We start from the raw sequence: 18146 nt of genomic DNA, 5'->3' as shown, positions 1-18146 counted from the left end.
GGGGCGCCCAAGGATCCGCCTCCCTACCCTCCCGCATCCTGATAGGCCTGCGAGAGCCACGGCCCTATTGGTTGGGGGCGTGGCCCGCGTGGCGCTTCCTGGGAGGTGTAGTCCCGAGAGCCACTAGCTCACGCGACTCGCGGGTTTGACGTACGAGATTTCGCCCCAAGAGCGACCGCTGTGGTGAAGAAGTGGGTGTGTCTGGAGACGGAGTGGGGAGTGGCGAGGATTCAGATGAAGAAACTGAAAGGTCCAAAATTAGAGACAGGAGGGTTGCGGGCTCGCAGAAAGGTACCGACCTACTTCGACTTGGGGCGCAGAAGTTGGGGGTGAGGGAGCTCAAGTTCCATGGCCAATCAGACACTAACAACTGTTGTCTTAGCAACCACTCGGGACACCTAAGGTCCCGTCCCCATTCCAAGGAAAAGGGAGAAGCCCGGCTGTTTAAATGACTTTGGAGTCGGGTGGGGAAAAGGCCGGCTCTGTTTTTCCACACACGCGACAGTGACGCAGGACCAACCGCTCGGTGGGTGGAAACGGCCGGCTTGCAGCAGGTGGGATCCTGGGCCGGCGCCCCATCTCCCCGCCGATTGGCTCACAGCCCCCAGGGGCGGGGCCTTGGGCAAACACCACGCCCCGCTGCGAGGGGAGGACCTCCGGGATTCCTAGAGAGGACTCGGAAGTGCTCTCGGGGGCGGGATTTATGGCTCAACCCTGTTGGACATGCTTATTTCCGGCGAGCAAATGTTGCCAAGTGTCGGCTTCGGTTTTTTCTCTGTCAGTAAGAAGAAACCCATCTTTTGAACCTTGGCTGCGGAAGATTAGTGTTCTAGGAGAGCTCCCCGGGACTGGGGCCTGCAGAAAGGGAATGGGCTTTGTGTCCAAATGGGGGTCCTGTCTCTAACCTTGACCGGCCCGGTCCGTGCCTACGGGGTCCCGGGCTGTTCCGAGGAATCCAGGTCCTTACCTGTACTTAACAACCCTGCTTCTCTTCGGGTCCCATGAAATGTCCTGTCGGTCTGTCAAGCTCTTGTGGTTTGAAAGACAGGACCAGGTTCGTTATGTTTTTGCGCCGTGTTCTGACTTAGTTTGACTTAACGCAGAAGGAGCGGCTACGCCTGGACTAGTTAGTAAGTCTTGTCCTATTATTTATATGAAATTTAGTGTTCACTAAAATTGTGTTTGGTTAGGCCTGATAGGAGATTTTTATTGCTCTCCTTTATATTTTAAATGTTGGAAATATTATCTACTGGTAATCGTTTTATGGGTGGGGGGACAATTGTCTTGTAATCCATATTTTTAAGTAAATATGTCTGTTGAGTGGTCATGTTTAGTATAGGTGACCTCTTTGTCATCTCTTTGCTAATAACGATGCCCATTATATCAGTAGGTTGCCACTAATGAAAGTGTCCTTCAGAAGATATTAAAGAACAGAAACCAAATTTGATCAAATGTTACTCGGCTAACTTGGAGAACAGCCGTCCCAGTTGGAATGATAATGACAGAATCTGGAGAAGTTATAGACTTGGACCCTCCGGCTGACACTTCAGAAGAGCAAGAAGACCTTTTAATAGTGAAGGTGGAAGAAGAAGACTGCACCTGGATGCAGGAGTACAATCCGCCAGTGTTTGAGACTTTTTACCAGCGCTTCAGGGACTTCCAGTACCGTGAGGCAGCAGGCCCTCGGGAGGCACTCAGCCAGCTCCGGGTGCTCTGCTGTGAGTGGCTGAGGCCCGAGCTGCACACCAAGGAGCAGATCCTGGAGCTGCTGGTGCTGGAGCAGTTCCTGAGCATCTTGCCGGAAGAGTTCCAGACCTGGGTGAGGGAACATCACCCGGAAAGCGGAGAAGAGGCTGTGGCTGTGGTAGAAAATATACAGAGAGAGCTAGAAGAACGCAGACAACAGGTGAGTGGATGGGGAAACAGAGCAGTGAGGAAGGAGAGGAAGAAAGTTAAGGAGCTGCTGAGCAGGGTGAGGTATCCTTAGCACTTTGGTGCTTCATTCCTATTCTTTTGTTCTCCTGGGATTAGGTACACTGTGGAGATTTCCTGCCACTCCAGCAAAGAGAAGCAGTATCCAGTGTGTTAACTTGGAGAAGACAGTCTACGATTTTATTTGTTTTTTATATTACTATATTCATTTTTTGAATGGCAGGATACAAAATTCCAAAGGCATATAAGGTTGTAATGAAAAGTAAGTTCCCTTTTTCACCCCTTATTCTCAGGCTGCCTAGTGCTCCTCAGCAGAGACAACCGCCAGTACATAGTATTTGTATATTCTCACAGATACACTGCATTCTGTATGTATACGAATATGTGCATATGACATGCTTTAAGAAAACAGATGGTTTTAAATCACTGGGCACGTCTTCTCTTGCTTTTTTCTTATATCTAGGTTTGTTCTGTATCTGCAAGTAGAGCCACCTCACTCTTTAAAACTGCTTTGTTTTCCATGGTTTGGACATTCCGTAATTTCACTCCTATTGAAGCCCATTTACCTTGTTTCTTTAGATTGTTTCTGAATTTTACTCTAACAAACATTACTGCAGTGAATATTCTTCACATACAGCATTAATTGTAGAATGAATGCTTAGAAGTCAGATTGTTGGCTCAGAGGCCATATGCATTTGTAATTTTGACAGCTGTTCACAGATGGCCGTCCATAGATGTTCTACCAATTTATATTCCCAGCAGCAACGTATGAGAGAACTTTTTTGTCCATAGCCTGGTACCATGATTTGGTATTATTCAGTATTTGGTATTATGCTAGTTGGAAAGATGCATTACACTACTCCATTTCTGTGTAGTTGCAATATGCATTTCTGTCATGAGTGAGTTTGACTACAGTACATATTTTAAAGGGCTATGTATATACCCTTTGTGAATTATCTGGTTATATTCTTTACCTGTTAGAAAAGATAAGCACTGTATCTGTTATTTTTTCACTTTGTTGTCTGTCTTTGTTTTTTTGCTTTGCAGAGTTTTTTTGTTTTAATGTAATCAGTTTAAATCTTCTAATTCATGTTTTCTGGGTTTTGTGCCATACTTAGAAGGGCCTTCTCCACTATAGTATTATAAGAAACTTTTCTCATATTCTTTTTTAAAATAAAGATTTTAAATTACACTTTTAAATGATTGATCCACTTGGTGTAGAGTGTTTGGTATGGTTACAACTTAATTTTTTTTCTGTAAGTCTACCCAGTTGCCCCAGCAACTTGTATAGTAATCCCTTTTTTCCATCTCCAACTAAAATGCTCCCTTTATTATATACCAAATTTCTGCACGTATTCAGTCCTTTTATTCTATTTTGTTGATCTTACTGTTTATGAGTGCAGTATTTAATTATTTGAGCTCTGTAAAGCGTTTTCACTTTTGATAGGGCTACCCTTCCACTTTCCAAATTCCAAATTCCTTTTCAATATTTTCTTTTTTCCTTATGAACTCTGTCATTACTTGTTTAGTTTCCACAACTCCAAAAATTCTGCTGTATTTTTGTTGGTATTGTATTAAATCATACATTATGGAAAAGCGATAACTTTAGGTTATGTCTTCTTGTCCTTTTTTACTCACTCTTCTTGTTGCTAGGCTCACAGTCTTTTTAAACTTTAATTTTTTTCTTGTAACAAAGAAACAAAAAATAACCTTAGGTCTACAAGAGTTTGAAGCTAGTCAGAGAATTTCCTTTGTTCTTTAGATCCCTTGAACTTCAGTGTGTGACACCAGTCTCATAATTCTTCACCTGTGGGTCAGGGGTTCTTCAACATTCCAGAACTTCCTTGGGCTCTTCATCTGGTTTAGCTGCCTCCATGAGGCAAGTGGGCAGCAGAGGGAATTTCTACTGACTGGTGGCCAGACCCTGCAGCTGGACAGAATGATTGTCCTGCAGAGGGGAATGTTTGGACCCATATTGTTTCTGTCAGGACAGAAAACAAAGTTTCATGGTGACATATAGTCATTCCTTTTTTAAACCTAATGTGGAACATTAATGGGCAGACTTTTAATGTTTTATAGTAATAAACATTCAAAAGCAGACTTTAAAACAAAGCATTTGTAAAAAAGAGGTTTACAGCAGATAATACATATTTACCTTGTGACATGCAGCTCATCTTTGGAAGGGACACAGAAAAATCACTTCATAGTGGTAGTCAGGGATTTGAAGCCCCACTGAGGGGATTTTTTCCAAGGGCTCCACAGCTCAGTCTGTTTGCCTTTCTCTCTGCCTTCTGTATCCCTGACCTTGTACCTTACTTTATCTCCAAGGGAGTTCCTGTCTCCAGTGAGCCTTTTCCCAGGTTTTTTCCCTTTGCCCTCTTCTTGGTTTCTCTGCCCTAGTCTCAGGACCTCAAGGGCAGCTTTGTTTCTTTGGTGGCCAGGTGCCCTTTGACATACTCGGCATCATCTAATGCTTGGTCTGAGTAGATCCACAAGGACACACAAACTTCTACACAGAGTGATGTTTGCCATGACTGTTTTGCAGTTGCCTCTTGAAGTAATTCCTATACCACATTTGCCAGTACTAGGAAGGTTAAAATTTAAAGTGCTTTGAAACATGAGGAGGCGGGGGACTGGCATCTCTTCCTCTATGCAGGATCTATGCGGGATCTTACTACCTGCTAGGAGGCTGCTGATTCCAGAAAACGCAGATTCTAGAGACTGGCTGTGGCAGAATAATTCTGTGTACCCTAAGGTTTGAGCAACAGCCAAGAATAGAAAGATGGAGGACTGTAGCATGCCAGACATGAGCTAGCTCTGGTCTTGGTGTTGGGTCTCCTACCTGAACCTGGTATGCTAGAGAACCAGGAAGTGTGGCTTCCTGACTCTGGACCTTTCCAACCTTCCTTCTGACCTCTGTCCCCATTTACTAAACGTGACCCACACTGGCTTGCTTATAGTTCTTTGACTACCAAACACCTGCTTTCTGCCTGAGGGTCTTTGCTTATGTTGTTCTCTGTACTCGAGATACTTCTCACTTTCTCCTGGCTGGCTTCTTTCATCCTTTAGGTGTTTACTTAAGCAACAGTTCCTCAGAAAAGCCCTCCTCGGCCACCCAGTCTAAAGCAGGTCTCATGTTCTGTTTCATGACACCACTTTTATTCTCCTAACATGTAATGCAGTTTGTAATTATGTACTTACTTATGTGTTGATATGTTTAATGGGCATAGTCAACTAGATGGATGCAGTGTTTATTAAGCTACTGTATAATCAGGACCTGGATCACTGTACACACATTAAATATTTGGCAAAGGAATGAATGAAAGAACAACGTGAATTTACTGGATTCTTCCGTTGCCCTCTCTGTAATGTGCTGATTGGTGTGGTTGTGGTTGTTAGATCATGGTGTGTCCTGAAGTGCTTCCTCAGAAGATGGTGCCACCTGGAACTGTGCAAGAGTCCTTCGGTCACCAGCTCCTGCCTGTGGACCCCCAGCCTGAACAAGAGCCACAGAAGCCTCATCTTCTCGAGGAAAATGGTGAGGATCTGTGACTCAGTGGAACAGATGTGGCTTGTGGGGAAGTGGTATCTGTGAGAGCGAGACCTCGGCTGGGCAGCCTCTGTGAAGTCAGCAGGATCTGGAGCTTGGGAAGGGTTGGGGACCCAGAAATGAGTCCCCGGAGAGGTCAGCTGTAGGGTGGCTGGAACTACTGCAGATGGTGACAAAGTGTAGGTGCTGTCAGAATATCTACAGGAGTCTTTTACTCAAGCATCGTAATTGTTCTGCCGTAGTTCTCCAACTCTTCCTCATAGATTTTACTGTCTTAATGCTTATGTAAAAAAAGCTCTCCAGTCCTTCATGACTAGAGCATTTGTTCTCTCCTTATTAACCTGTGTTTGATGTATCAAGGAAGAAAAATGAACATCTGAGTATCTTATTTATGATGACATATGTCCACAAGTCTGCAATCCCTAATCAGAAGGTTTTGCTGTCAGAGAGATTTTAGAATTGACAAGTTTTCAGATTTATTAAGGAAATGTGACTTATGTACTGTACATTACACTACCAACAGGATTTGAGTTGGTACCCCAAAATTGCACATCTTAATATTGCAGCAATGAAATGTGTACATATTTACAGTAAGTGGATGAAATAAAAACTTTAAATAGCTTCTTCTCAGTTCTGGTCAGGTTTTGCTGTCAGATTAGTGTAGATAACTTAATGAAAATAAGGCCTTTGGCATTTCAGAATCCTGATAAGGAATTGCAAACCCGTATTTCCTGCTTGGCCCCAGGCTTTCTCCTGGAGTCCCCTTAGTGCTCAGGTCTTCCACTTGACATGCCCAGGCTCTGCCCTAGCTTTCCTTTCGCTGTGATCATAAAAGTGTTTATAACGGGTCAGGAACTGTTCAGAGTGCTTCACCTGTGTGAGCCCTCAGGGTACTGGGAAAAGTAGTCTTCACTGTTCACCAGCTGGGGCCAGTGGATCCTTTTTGTTCTCTCAAGTATTTTTAAGTCATTTTATGAGTAATTTACAGAAACACCAAAGGTTAATGAAAAACAATTTTGAAAGAAAATTTAATAAGAATTAAACCTCTTAGTATCAAGTACATTTTGACAATACAAACATCATAAAAAATGAAAGAAAACTATTACACAGTATTGTCCCTTTAGCAAAATGAGTGCCATTCTTTTAGCCAAATGGGATGGCCCAGAATCATGTTGGAAATACTGTGTGATAAAGTCCTCCCTGTGGAATGACTCACTGAATGAGAATGTCGTATTTCCTTTTCGAAATGAGAAATAGAGTGGTTGTCACTGATTTGTTTGAGAAAGTTCATCTGGAACAGCCCCCTGTGTGGACTCATCCTAAGATCTCCCTTACCCTTTCAGTTTCTTCATTTTCCTTAGAGCTCACTGCTCTCTGTGTTTCCTTGTTCACCTAAGAACAGCAAAACATCTTCCACTGCAGATTTTCATCTCTGTCAATATGGGTGGAAAATGAAAAATTCCAAATTCTCAGCTGTGTTCAGTGAAAGCTGAAAGTAGATATCGACAGTCTTATTTCCTCTTGAAGATGAAGCAGAACCCTGGGCAATGCATTCAATTTAAATACCTTGAGAATAGTAAAGAATAATGGTTTATTTCATGGTTGTATGGTCCTAAATATTTCCTTCATTTTCCCATTTTCTTATTATTTTAGTCTTTTTTGTTATCGTTGGGAGTAATGAATGACTAGTGATTAGTAAAAATGAAATAATTCTGAGGGTGATAAAATGGAAACAATGTTCATGATCTAGGAAAAATAAGATCACTCAGATCCCAAAATGTATCCTAGATTTGTACAACGGTTCAATGGATCCATGCAGAAATTACAAGATAGAATGAATTTTGGTCTATTTCTTAACAATACTAAAATAAATTTTCTTTTTGTTCTGCAGAAGAACTGTAGAAGAAGGAATAAAAATATGTAATAAAAGAAATAAAGATCGTGTAATTCCAGTCTTTAAAAATAGTTTAAACTGTTTAAAAAAACTCCAAATAACTAAAGCCTAAAATTGTGTCTAATAGACTTAGTTGGAATACTGAGGGTTAATGTTCACACTAACCCAATGAAAGAGGTATTGTAGTTATCCTCATCTTCTGAGGCCTAGAAAGGGGAAGTGATTTGTTCAAGGTCATGAAGCTGTTTGGTGAAAGAGCTGAGATTTTGACCCAAGCAGCCCACTCTAAATCTACACTTTTACCCCATTCCGGGCCCTCTTGACTTTGCTTTACCACCAGGCTCTCCAAGTGCAGAATCCTGTCCTTAAATCACCCTCTTCTTCCCGCTGACTTGCAGAGTCTCCCATGAGCAAGCTCTTCTGTTCGTGTGTTCCTGGTGCTGCTTCTCTTCTCTGTCCTGTTAGCTAGACCCCAGCCAGTTTCTTCATTCCAACAGAATGACTGGGTTTTTGTTTTTGTTTTATCTTGGTTTTGTTTTTGTTTTACACACTGCTTTTCTCCAGCCTTTGGTAGCACTGAGGGCTGGTTTTCTGTCTCAGGGACTAATTTGAGCTTCAGAAGGGCAAAGTCATTTACTTAAAGCCTAAAGAAACAATGGGTTTCATGGGCACCTCAAAAATAAGTGGAATTATTTGGAATGTAATTATTAGAATTACTCTAATCATAATTGGAGTATAGTCTATACTGTAATTAGTGTTTGAGTATAGACTACATTCACCCCTTTCTTCAAGCCCCTCTCTTTAAGCCCTTGACTCTTAGTTATACTCCTGGTTTCACATCCGTCTTCTGTTTTTGGCTTTCATCTCCAACCATTATCTCCTTTTTATGTTGTTGCTCAGTACTTCCTAGTCCTCGGATGCAAACAAGCTGTATATGCACATAACATCTCCAGGACTGGGGAAACTATAGCCAGGTCTAATCCTTTGGGTTGAAGGTTAGTACCAGGTCTGGGCACACATAGACAGTGGGATCCAGATGCACCATGAATCTTGGACAAAGAACAGCAAAGGTTGTAGCAGAGGGTTAGATGGTCACCAGCATCTAGAAATCAGGCCCTCTGGGTATTGCACATGTAACTCACTCTGCTTTGAAGCACCCTCATCCCTGCCCCACCCCACTCCTACATCCCAGAGCTACCTCCTAGGAAAGGCTTTCCCGATGCTCCTGCCCCCACTCTCCACTCTGTAGGTGCCCCTGCCTCTGTGTTCCCATGGGAACTTAGGTAAACCTCAAGTATAGTACTCTTTATCCTGAGCTGGAAGGAAGTAAGGCTTATATGGCTGCCCCCACCATTAGATAGTGAATTTCTGGAAAGCTAGCATTGTTTTATCTGCCTATTCTTACAACACGCAGAGTGCACTTAATACATACTCGTTGGCTGACTATAAACCAACCATAGTGACTCCTTGAAGGGAGAGAATGTGGACTAAGGCCTTGCTAATTAAAGTGTGGTCCAGGGAACAGCATCACCTCAGAGGTTCTTAGAAATGCAAAATATGGGGGCCATCCCAGGACTGCTGAGCCTGATCTGCCCTCTACCAAGACCCAGAGGTGGTTGTACATTAAAGCTTGAGAAGCCCGGGCTTTGGGAAGTGCTGATTCAGCCTCATGGAAGTTGGGAGACTTCTGTGGTTCTCTGAGATGGCTAGATTTGATCGTGGCAGAGCAGAGTGCATCCTGTACAGGGGAATGGCACAGTCTGAGGTTGGCAGCAGGGATTAGCTTGACCAAAGTAAAGAGTCTAGTTTGGGGGGAAGGGTGAGTATAGGGTAGGTGTGGGGGAGGCCAGAAGGTAGAGGGTCTTGGGAGCCAAGCATTAGAATTTGGCCTTGATGCACCAGGGCACCATTTTGAATTGTTGAGCAAAAGCAGAATATGATGGCAGTGGAAACTGGGCACTGATGCCTCTTTTTCTTCCCCTCAGCACTCCCTGCTCTCCAAGTTCCTTCTCTTCCCTTGAAGGACAGCCAGGAGCTGACAGCCTCACTTCTCTCAGCCGGGTCCCAGGTGAGCTGGCATCCCTGTGCCCACAGTGAGGACCCCTGTCTGTTCTGGGACAAGTAACCACCTTAATCTTGAGTCTTTATCAGGAGGTCTGTCTCTTTAAGCGAAGACTGGGCCCATCGTGGGTTGTATTTACCTGTCTTGGGTTCTACCCAGTACTCCCTTGTCCATTTTGAGGCAGAGTCCCTCCCACTATATGTTTCCCTAATGCTTTCAGTTCTTCCCCTCCAAATTTGAACACAAGGAGTGGGAATTTAGTGGAGATCTCGTTTCAGAAGTTGGTGAAAATTGAAGATGTGGCTGATGTGGCTGTATCCTTCATCCTGGAGGAATGGGAACAGTTGGACCAGCCCCAGAAGTCCCTCTATAGGGATGACAGAAAGGAGAATTATGGGAGTATTACCTCCATGGGTAAGAATTATTTCATCTGCATGGATTAGCACATCTTAATTTCTTTATTTTATAAAGAATATTTCTAGCACATTCTGTAAAAAGCATGTGTTTTAATTGCTGTGACTTACCGTTTTTTCTTCTCTTCTCCCCCCTACCCCCTTTTCAGTTTGTTCTGATTATTTCCTTCATAATAAGGGTATGATTGAAGACTGATAATTTTTCGGGGGTAGTATTTACCATCCAGCAAATGTTATCTCTTTAAAATAAAAGAGCTTAAAATCAAAGGGTTTGGATTCTAGCAAGTTTTTAGTAGTTAGTGTACCTTCTTCCTTGACAAATTAAATACCTGTTAACTGAATAATTCTCATTTGTAAAACCTCAGACATAGCTGAATAACTGCTTGTTATAGTTGTAACTACAACATCTCCATAGCGTGCATTGTTTCCTCCTCTTCTGATGCGTGGCCAGTTGTTCATTACTGTTCTCAGATCATTGGTACCTATTTTTTTTTTTTTTTAGATAATTATTTTTTGTTGAAGGGTAGTTGACACACAGTATTACATTAGTTTCAGGTGTACAACACAGTGATTCAACATTTATATACATGATAATTCTAGGTACCAGCTATCACCATACCAAGTTGTTACAATATTTTGACTATATTCCTTATGCTATACTCATTGGTACCTATTTTATGATGTTCCCCTTGGCATCTACATTTTACATACCGTATCTTTTCTTGAATTTTGTGCCCCAAGTGAGATTTTGAACATATTTGTAACTTAAGAAATGATCATGGAAACTAATATTTGGTTGTGTTGCTTCGAGCAATTATAAAAATCTTAGCATATTGGAAACATTTTGAAGCTTACCTTTTTTAGTTTCTTTTGAATGGATTCTTCTAGAAGAACCACTGTATATCAAGCATACTAATAGAGTTTATGGGATATACATATATAATGCCATATTCCTCTTGAAAAGCATTATACCAGTTTACTTATCTAAGGGTTTTAGTTCACACACAGGCTTTTATTTAAAAAGTAAAATTGACTCCTACTCTTAAAACTTTTCCATTTCTTTTATTACTATTGATACAGATTTATATTTCCTTTTCTTTGATTTATTTGTACATGCCCTCTGCTTGTTTATCCACTGGGATCTTAGTGGTGGTCTTTCAGCCAAGGAATTATTTTTATAGTATAAACATTATCTTGTTTAATGCTAATTTTTTCATTCTCATCCTTTTAACTTAATTTCAAATTAATTTCTCACTTGTCGTATTTGAGTCTGTTAGAAATGTTTTATCTTTTTCAATGACTTTATAAGCATTTAATGGGTTTCAGAGTTTCAGAACTTGACCCAGTTCTTTTCTATGCCATTCTTCAAGCAGTTTTAAATTCATACTTTGATTTTTTTTCTCATTATCCAGCTCTTCATTATAACATCTTTACAACTTCAGTGTACTTTTCTATTTCAGTGGTTTCTACCTCCTTAACTTCTCTGAGAAGACCACATTAGGTTATTTTCATGTCTGTGGGTTCCTAACAGCATCAGAAAAGGTCAAGATTTTTAAAGTATCCATAGATTTAAAAAAATTCATAAATGAACATTGGAGACCACCATTGCAGTGGAGCAGCTGGACTGCTGGGGAAATAGAGACAGTTTCTTTGAAGATTGCAAAGGGGAGGAGTAGGAGGAAGCTTTTGTAGGTAAACATTCCAGAATATTGTCTGGGAAGGGGAAGAGATGGAGGGCTGACCACTGAAAGAGCACATGGTTTAGGTATGATGAGTCTTGTGTGTTCTCTCTTTTAGTGGAAGAAGTTTTTTTTTTTTTAATTTTTTATTAAGGTATTATTGATACACACTTACGAAGGTTTCACATGAAAAAACAATGTGGTTACTACATTTACCCATATTACCAAGTCCCCACCCATACCTCAGTGCAGTCACTGTCCGTCAGTGCAGCAAGATGAGTGGAAGAAGTTTTAAGCATACTTACATGCTGCTGGAACTAGTAGAGAGGGCATTTTAAATGTTGGAACAAGAAAGAACAGATAGTTGATGTAGGGAGGTCTCTGGAAAATAGGATGGTGTAGTGAGCTCCAGGGTCCAGGAGGAAGGATTGACCTAGGCTAGGAAGAGAGACAGCTCTGCCATCGTGAGACAGGAGGGGATGAAAGCCGAAGGCTGCAGCAGGTGTGCCATTGTGGCTGTAGGATGTTCAAGGACTTCTCGACTGGATAGTAGTTTTGACATTCCCTGAAATAGGAGACAAAGTCACCTGTTCAGAGTGAGTAGGTGTGGAGTAGAAGTTTGAATGCAGTGGAGAATTTTGGTTTTAGAAGGGTCACTCATACATATAGTAAAAAGTATTCAAATAGTGTAAATGGGTATAAAGTGAAAAGCACCTTCTGCAATCCTTGGTGTCCTGGTTTCCCTCACAGGAGAAATGACTGCTACCAGTTTCTTGACTGTATCTCTGTATTTACAAGTCTGCGCAAAAACGATAGCACATCATACACACTGATCTGCTTTTAAATACAGTGATATACATTGGAGATCATGGTGGAGGCATTTTGATGTAGCCACAGACAAAAATGAATGGGGAAAGCAGCTAACCTTAGAAACAGAATACCAGACAGGCTCCAGTGAGGTTTTTCTCTTTCATTCACATCTCCTTATGCTCGCATGTTTTGTTCTTGTTAGAATTCCCTCCCATTTAATAAGTCGAACAAGCTCATGGCTTTCTTTTTCCAGGGATGAATTTGAAAATAATCAGATCAGCTCAGATAACCTCTTTGGGGCTCTTAACAACCGTTCTTTTCCAGAGAAGGCACTTGTGCAAGGTGTTATGCCAGCTGGCTTACAGATTTGCTTTTTCCCTCTTTTCCTGTCCGTTCTCCATGAACATGACAAGCTCTCTCTTGATCCTCCTGGTTTCTTTGTATGTTTGACAGAACTGTGCTCCTTGCTCAATGCTATGCCCAGCTGCTGGGTAATGCATTGCCTGTTTTTTGTTAACTACTGAAGACTTCTCTGCAAACCATATTAAATGTCAGGTTTGGAGTAAAATATGTGTTGCTGTTCCAGTTACAGAGGGAACCACTTTCAGTCTCCTAAACATCTATATTCATCAGTGATTATTGAGTGTTAAACTAGCTCTTGACAGTAGTAGGTTTTTCTCTGGGTATAGAAAGAATGCTTTTTTCTCATTTGACCAATTCATACCTAACTGAGATTCTTTGGGGACTGAAAAAGATAGAAAGATCATCTGTCTTCTCCAAGCTATGAATAAACAGTAAGAGGAAGGTGAAGACTGGGTTAGCTGCATAACCCAATATCAAATTTTATTAAGAATATTTAATGTTGCACAGGTATTCACAAACAGTTATTGTTTGTAAATACCATACCAAAAGGATATCACCTTCATTAAGGAGAGCGACTGCTCTCCCAGTTTCATCCCTTTGAACCATTCTTGCCAGCTTTTCCTTCCCTAATCTCTCCCAACTTCCTGCTTAAAAATTCTTTATCCCATCCCTGTATTTTTGCAAATGACTTTACAAAGTCGTGCATTGCTAGCACATGCTGGTTTAATTACTCTATACCCCTGTTACTGTCTCTCTTCTAATGCAGGGACTAGCTCATTTTCTTCCTATTATTTCAGATTATGAGCCCAGGGATGACAATATGGACCTCATAGTAAAGCAGATTTCCGATGAAGCCGAACCCCACTGGATGACATCAGGAAGTGCTGAAAGAAATGTTCCCCAGAGTCAAGAGTTTGGAGAAGGTGGTGACCTCCACAGCATGGCAGAAAGGTGGCAGGTAAACCCCACTGTGGGGAAGTCAAGGCAGAGCCCTGCCCTGAAAAGAGACCCAGGTGCCATCAGAGATGTGAATCGGAAGCAGAACACAAATGGCGAGAGAGGTCACAAATGTAATGATTGTGGTAAAATTTTCCTTCAAGCCTCAAACTTCATTCAGCACCGACGAATCCACACTGGAGAAAAACCATTTAAGTGTGGCGAGTGTGGGAAAAGCTATAACCAGCGCGTGCACCTAACTCAGCACCAGCGAGTGCACACCGGCGAGAAGCCCTATAAGTGTCAGGTGTGTGGGAAGGCCTTCCGTGTGAGCTCCCACCTGGTCCAGCACCACAGCGTGCACAGCGGGGAGAGGCCCTACGGGTGTACCGAGTGTGGGAAGAGCTTTGGGCGGCACTCCCATCTGATCGAGCACCTGAAGCGCCACTTCCGAGAGAAATCCCAAAGATGTACGTGTTGGGTTTGTAATTGGAGAATAATTGGACACAAAAATGTTTCACAGGCTTAGAACCACAGACAGCTAGATGGGCTGGGAGCAGTAGGAGCAAAGATTACAGTCTGTTTTATTATTATTTGTACTTTAATTGTCAAATGAGCAGGCAAAACCCGATGCCCTCTCCACCATCTCCACAACTTACCTTTCCCCAGAGGTGCCTGCTTTCAGCCCTCTTACCTGTTTCTTTGGGTAATTCCATATTTTAAAATAATACTGCTGTTGCTTGACTCACCAATTTTTGACATTATCTGTTGCTTTTCTATTGTAGTGAGGATTCTGGCACTCTTAAATGCTTCTTTCCCTCTTCCCAATTCAGCAGTTTCACTGATTTTATTTTAAAGTGATAAAATAGTAATAGTATAAGAAGTATGGAAGAAAGAAAGTGGAAGAAAAAAAATAACCCATAATCTTACCATTCTAACTAATAGAGCTATTATTGTTCAGTGTCTTTCCATCTTTTTTGCCATAAGCCTATTTTTATATAGGTGTGCTCATAGGGTACAGTTCAGAATTAGACCTACTCATTTATGGTGTTTCTTGCCCTGCTCTTTGTTATTTTTTAGAGCCCATCACTGTGTAGAGACATCACAATTTACTCAGCTGTTCCTCAGTTGAACTTATAATTTTTCTCTTTGGTCCTCATAATTATGCCTATGCCTCTTATTTATATTTAGGATCACTTCCTTATAATAGATGCCCCAGAAATGGGATCGATGGATGACAGGCCAAAGACATTTTTATGGCTTTTGCTATGTATTGCCACCTTGCTTTTTAAAACAGTCATACCATCTATGAGAGCATCAGCTTTACTAAATTTCTTCCAGGGTTGTTACAAAATTTTTAACAAATCAAGTAAGGAGAAGAGAATTCTTTGCTGTATCCATTTTCATTTATTTGGTTGTAAGATTGAGCAGTTTTCCCATTTATTTTTTCTTATCTGTTCAAGTGATATTAAGCTTATACAACAATGTGATCACCGTAAACTACTGTGAACTTAAAGGCTCTTATTGATATTCTTCTGATTAGAACTGGCCAAAATATTTATTTTTAATTATGCCTTTGATGTGCCCAAGACCAACCACTTGTCACTCGCAGTAACTGTCACTGCCCACTGTCCCCTCTTCCATCACAGAATAGACATTTATGACGTACACGGCATCTTTGAAATTCTGGGTTGAACTGAGCTGTATTCCTCAGCCAGTCTCCTCCATTTCTGCTTTGTGGTGGCTTCATAAGAGAAATCCATTTATCAGAAATCCAACTCTGGAAAGCAGTTGCTTTAAAATAGTGTCTTTTCTGTCTTCCCTGCAGTTGTTTTTATGACTGTTTCCCTGGTTAATACTCACTCACCAACCCCCATTTTTGTTGACCAAAGGATACGTTGTCTGCCCTCCAGCCGCATTTATTGAGAGCCTCTGGTGCTGGGTTCTTGGGATCTGGCCATAAACAGAACACATACAGTTCTGCCCACGTGGGCTGATGGTCTGTGGGAATGGTAGATATTAAAGGTGGAGGCCATCCCCAAAGGAGAAGTATTGGGTGCTGTGGGAGGGAAACAAGCTTGAGTGTCTGCTAAGGGCAAAGAGAGCAGAGATTGATCAATTGCCTACCCTCTTGACAATATCTTTCACTGCCTCACTTCTCTTTTTTCCGGGCTCTTAATCAGGTAGTCTTCTGACTCCATATCCTCTTCATAATCTTTTACTTCCCATCCTCCACTTTCTGTCTGTTCTCACCATCCAGCTCTGTGTACTTTTGTCTCCTCCTATCTCCTCCTGACTGCTTAACTCATGTTGGGGTAGTGGTCCCACCCACATTTCCCACCTCCTCTACGTATCCGAGTTCCTCTCCTCCCTTTGAAATAAAGTGTTGTACTAGCACTATGACTGCCCACCCTCAGTCCTCCTCACCTCTTCTAAGGAAGTCTTTTGTTTGTCTGGTGCCTCTTCAGTCTTGTTGGCATCGAGTGTATGCAAGTGTCCGCCTTTGTTACTTGAGCACTGTATGTCATCGTTTCATCTGATTATCTTCTTTTTCCTGACAGTTTATTTTAATTCTGTTAAAGAACTGATGACATCTACATTTCCTCTTTACTTTTTCAGGCAGTGACAAAAGAAGTAAGAATACAAAATTGAATGTTAAGAAGAAAATTCCAGAGTTTTCAGAAGCAGACATGCAACTATCAGGAAGAATCCAAAGAAATGTTTCTCAAGTTCAGGATATTGGAGAAGGCCCTCAACACCAAGGCATGTTGGACAGGAAGCAGGGAGTTCCCATGAAAGAGATACTCGGACAACCCTCTTCCAAGAGGATCAGTTTTAACGAAGTCACCTGTGTCCACAAAAAATCCTCCACAGGAGAGAGACCACATAAATGTAATGAGTGTGGGAAAAGCTTTATTCAGAGTGCACATCTCATTCAACATCAGCGAATACACACTGGGGAGAAGCCGTTTAGGTGTGAGGAATGTGGGAAAAGCTACAATCAACGTGTTCACTTAACTCAGCATCAGCGAGTCCACACTGGCGAGAAACCCTATACCTGTCATTTATGTGGGAAAGCGTTTAGAGTGAGGTCCCATCTGGTTCAGCATCAGAGTGTGCACAGTGGAGAAAGGCCCTTCAAGTGTAATGAGTGTGGGAAAGGCTTTGGGAGGCGGTCACACCTTGCTGGGCATCTGAGACTCCACTCTAGAGAGAAATCACATCAGTGCCATGAGTGTGGAGAAATCTTTTTTCAGTATGTCAGCCTCATTGAGCACCAGGTGCTCCACGTGGGTCAGAAAAATGACAAAAATGGAATTTGTGAGGAAGCATATAGTTGGAACTTAACAGTGATTGAAGATAAGAAGATTGAGCTACAAGAGCAGCCTTATAAGTGTGATATATGTGGCAAAGCCTTTAGTTTCAGTTCTGACCTTACTCAGCATTACAGAACTCATACAGCAGAGAAGACTCATAAGTGTGATACCTGTAGAGGAAATGTTGGCCAGTGTTCCCACATTAAACAGCATCAGAAAGCCTATTCCAACGTGAAGTCCCATCAGTGTAATGAATGTGGCAGAGGCTTCACTCTGAAGTCACATCTTAGTCAACATCAGAGAATCCACACTGGTGAGAGACCCTATCAGTGTAAAGAATGTGGCATGAGTTTCACTTGGAGTTGTAGCCTCTTTAAACATTTGAGGAGTCATGAGAGGACAGATCCCATAAACACCTTGAGTGTATAGATGTTTCCATTGAGTAACAGCTCCTACTCAATTTTAGAGAAGCCTCCCTGGAGAGAAACCCTACTCCTACAATGAATATGATAACAATGGTAAGCATTTTCTCCAACTTAACCATCAACCTTACAGATGCACTGAACTCTTGTCAGTTAGAACTTAGGAGCACTGGAGAATCCACAATAAATACTCATTTGCTTTTTCCCACTGATAAGTGCTTTTGTTGGCATCTTCACACTTGGGAAGCCAGACGAGAGTGAACCTAGGATATGGGGATGAAGGAAAAGTCTTCAGGTGGTACTCTTCATTTGAATCTCAACATTGATGCTGGGAAAGCCTCGTGAATACAGTAGAAATAAACTTTATTTGTAGTTTCTGTCTCATTTGACAGCTTATCTATTCAGGGAAGAGCACAGTGAAAGAAAAAACTTCAGCATGATACCTGTTTTGGTACCTCAGCAATGAACCTTTTCTAGAAATGATTATCCCAGCCACTAGAATGCTCCAGTCATTGTACTATCTTGAGTATTAAACACTTTGAAAATAAATTGACTTAAGGAATGTATATTTGGGAAAAATTGGGGTTCAGAGGCTGGATGGTATGTGTTCCTGCAGCCTTATTCAGTCTACAGCTTCACTGTGAAATGGATTCTGCCTATTGGTTTGCTTCTACTAGCATCCCGGGTAGCTGAGAGAAACAGGAGTTAAATCTGTAAGTTCAGGAGAAACTGTTGGTCAGTCACATCTGAAGGAGAAAGAAAGGGACC

At 41.8% G+C, this 18146-nt stretch overlaps 1 protein-coding gene across 6 annotated transcripts; it reads left to right on the top strand.

The window, feature by feature from the left end:
- The first annotated feature begins 145 nt into the window (after positions 1 to 145).
- ZKSCAN5 (zinc finger with KRAB and SCAN domains 5) lies at positions 146 to 17927 on the top strand. 6 transcript variants are annotated; one of them, XM_057487332.1, is made up of 7 exons: positions 146 to 291; positions 1388 to 1906; positions 5332 to 5470; positions 9362 to 9444; positions 9717 to 9852; positions 13501 to 14109; positions 16259 to 17927. In XM_057487332.1, exons 2-7 carry the CDS (start codon positions 1493 to 1495, stop codon positions 17383 to 17385), a joined length of 2508 nt encoding a protein of 835 aa, XP_057343315.1. In that variant the 5' UTR covers positions 146 to 291; positions 1388 to 1492; the 3' UTR covers positions 17386 to 17927. The 6 variants fall into 6 exon arrangements, with proteins under 6 accessions (XP_057343315.1, XP_036752908.1, XP_036752907.1 ...); XM_036897013.2 differs by lacking the exon at positions 146 to 291 and adding an exon at positions 352 to 1054; XM_036897012.2 differs by lacking the exon at positions 146 to 291 and adding an exon at positions 352 to 1130 and having other exon boundaries at positions 1391 to 1906.
- Positions 17928 to 18146: the final 219 nt, after the last annotated feature.

This window comes from Manis pentadactyla, chromosome 10 (genome assembly GCF_030020395.1).
Source record: "Manis pentadactyla isolate mManPen7 chromosome 10, mManPen7.hap1, whole genome shotgun sequence".
In the NCBI taxonomy this organism is placed as follows: domain Eukaryota; kingdom Metazoa; phylum Chordata; class Mammalia; order Pholidota; family Manidae; genus Manis; species Manis pentadactyla.
Note: the sequence above shows the minus strand (reverse complement) of the source record. Positions and strands in the feature narration are given on the sequence as shown.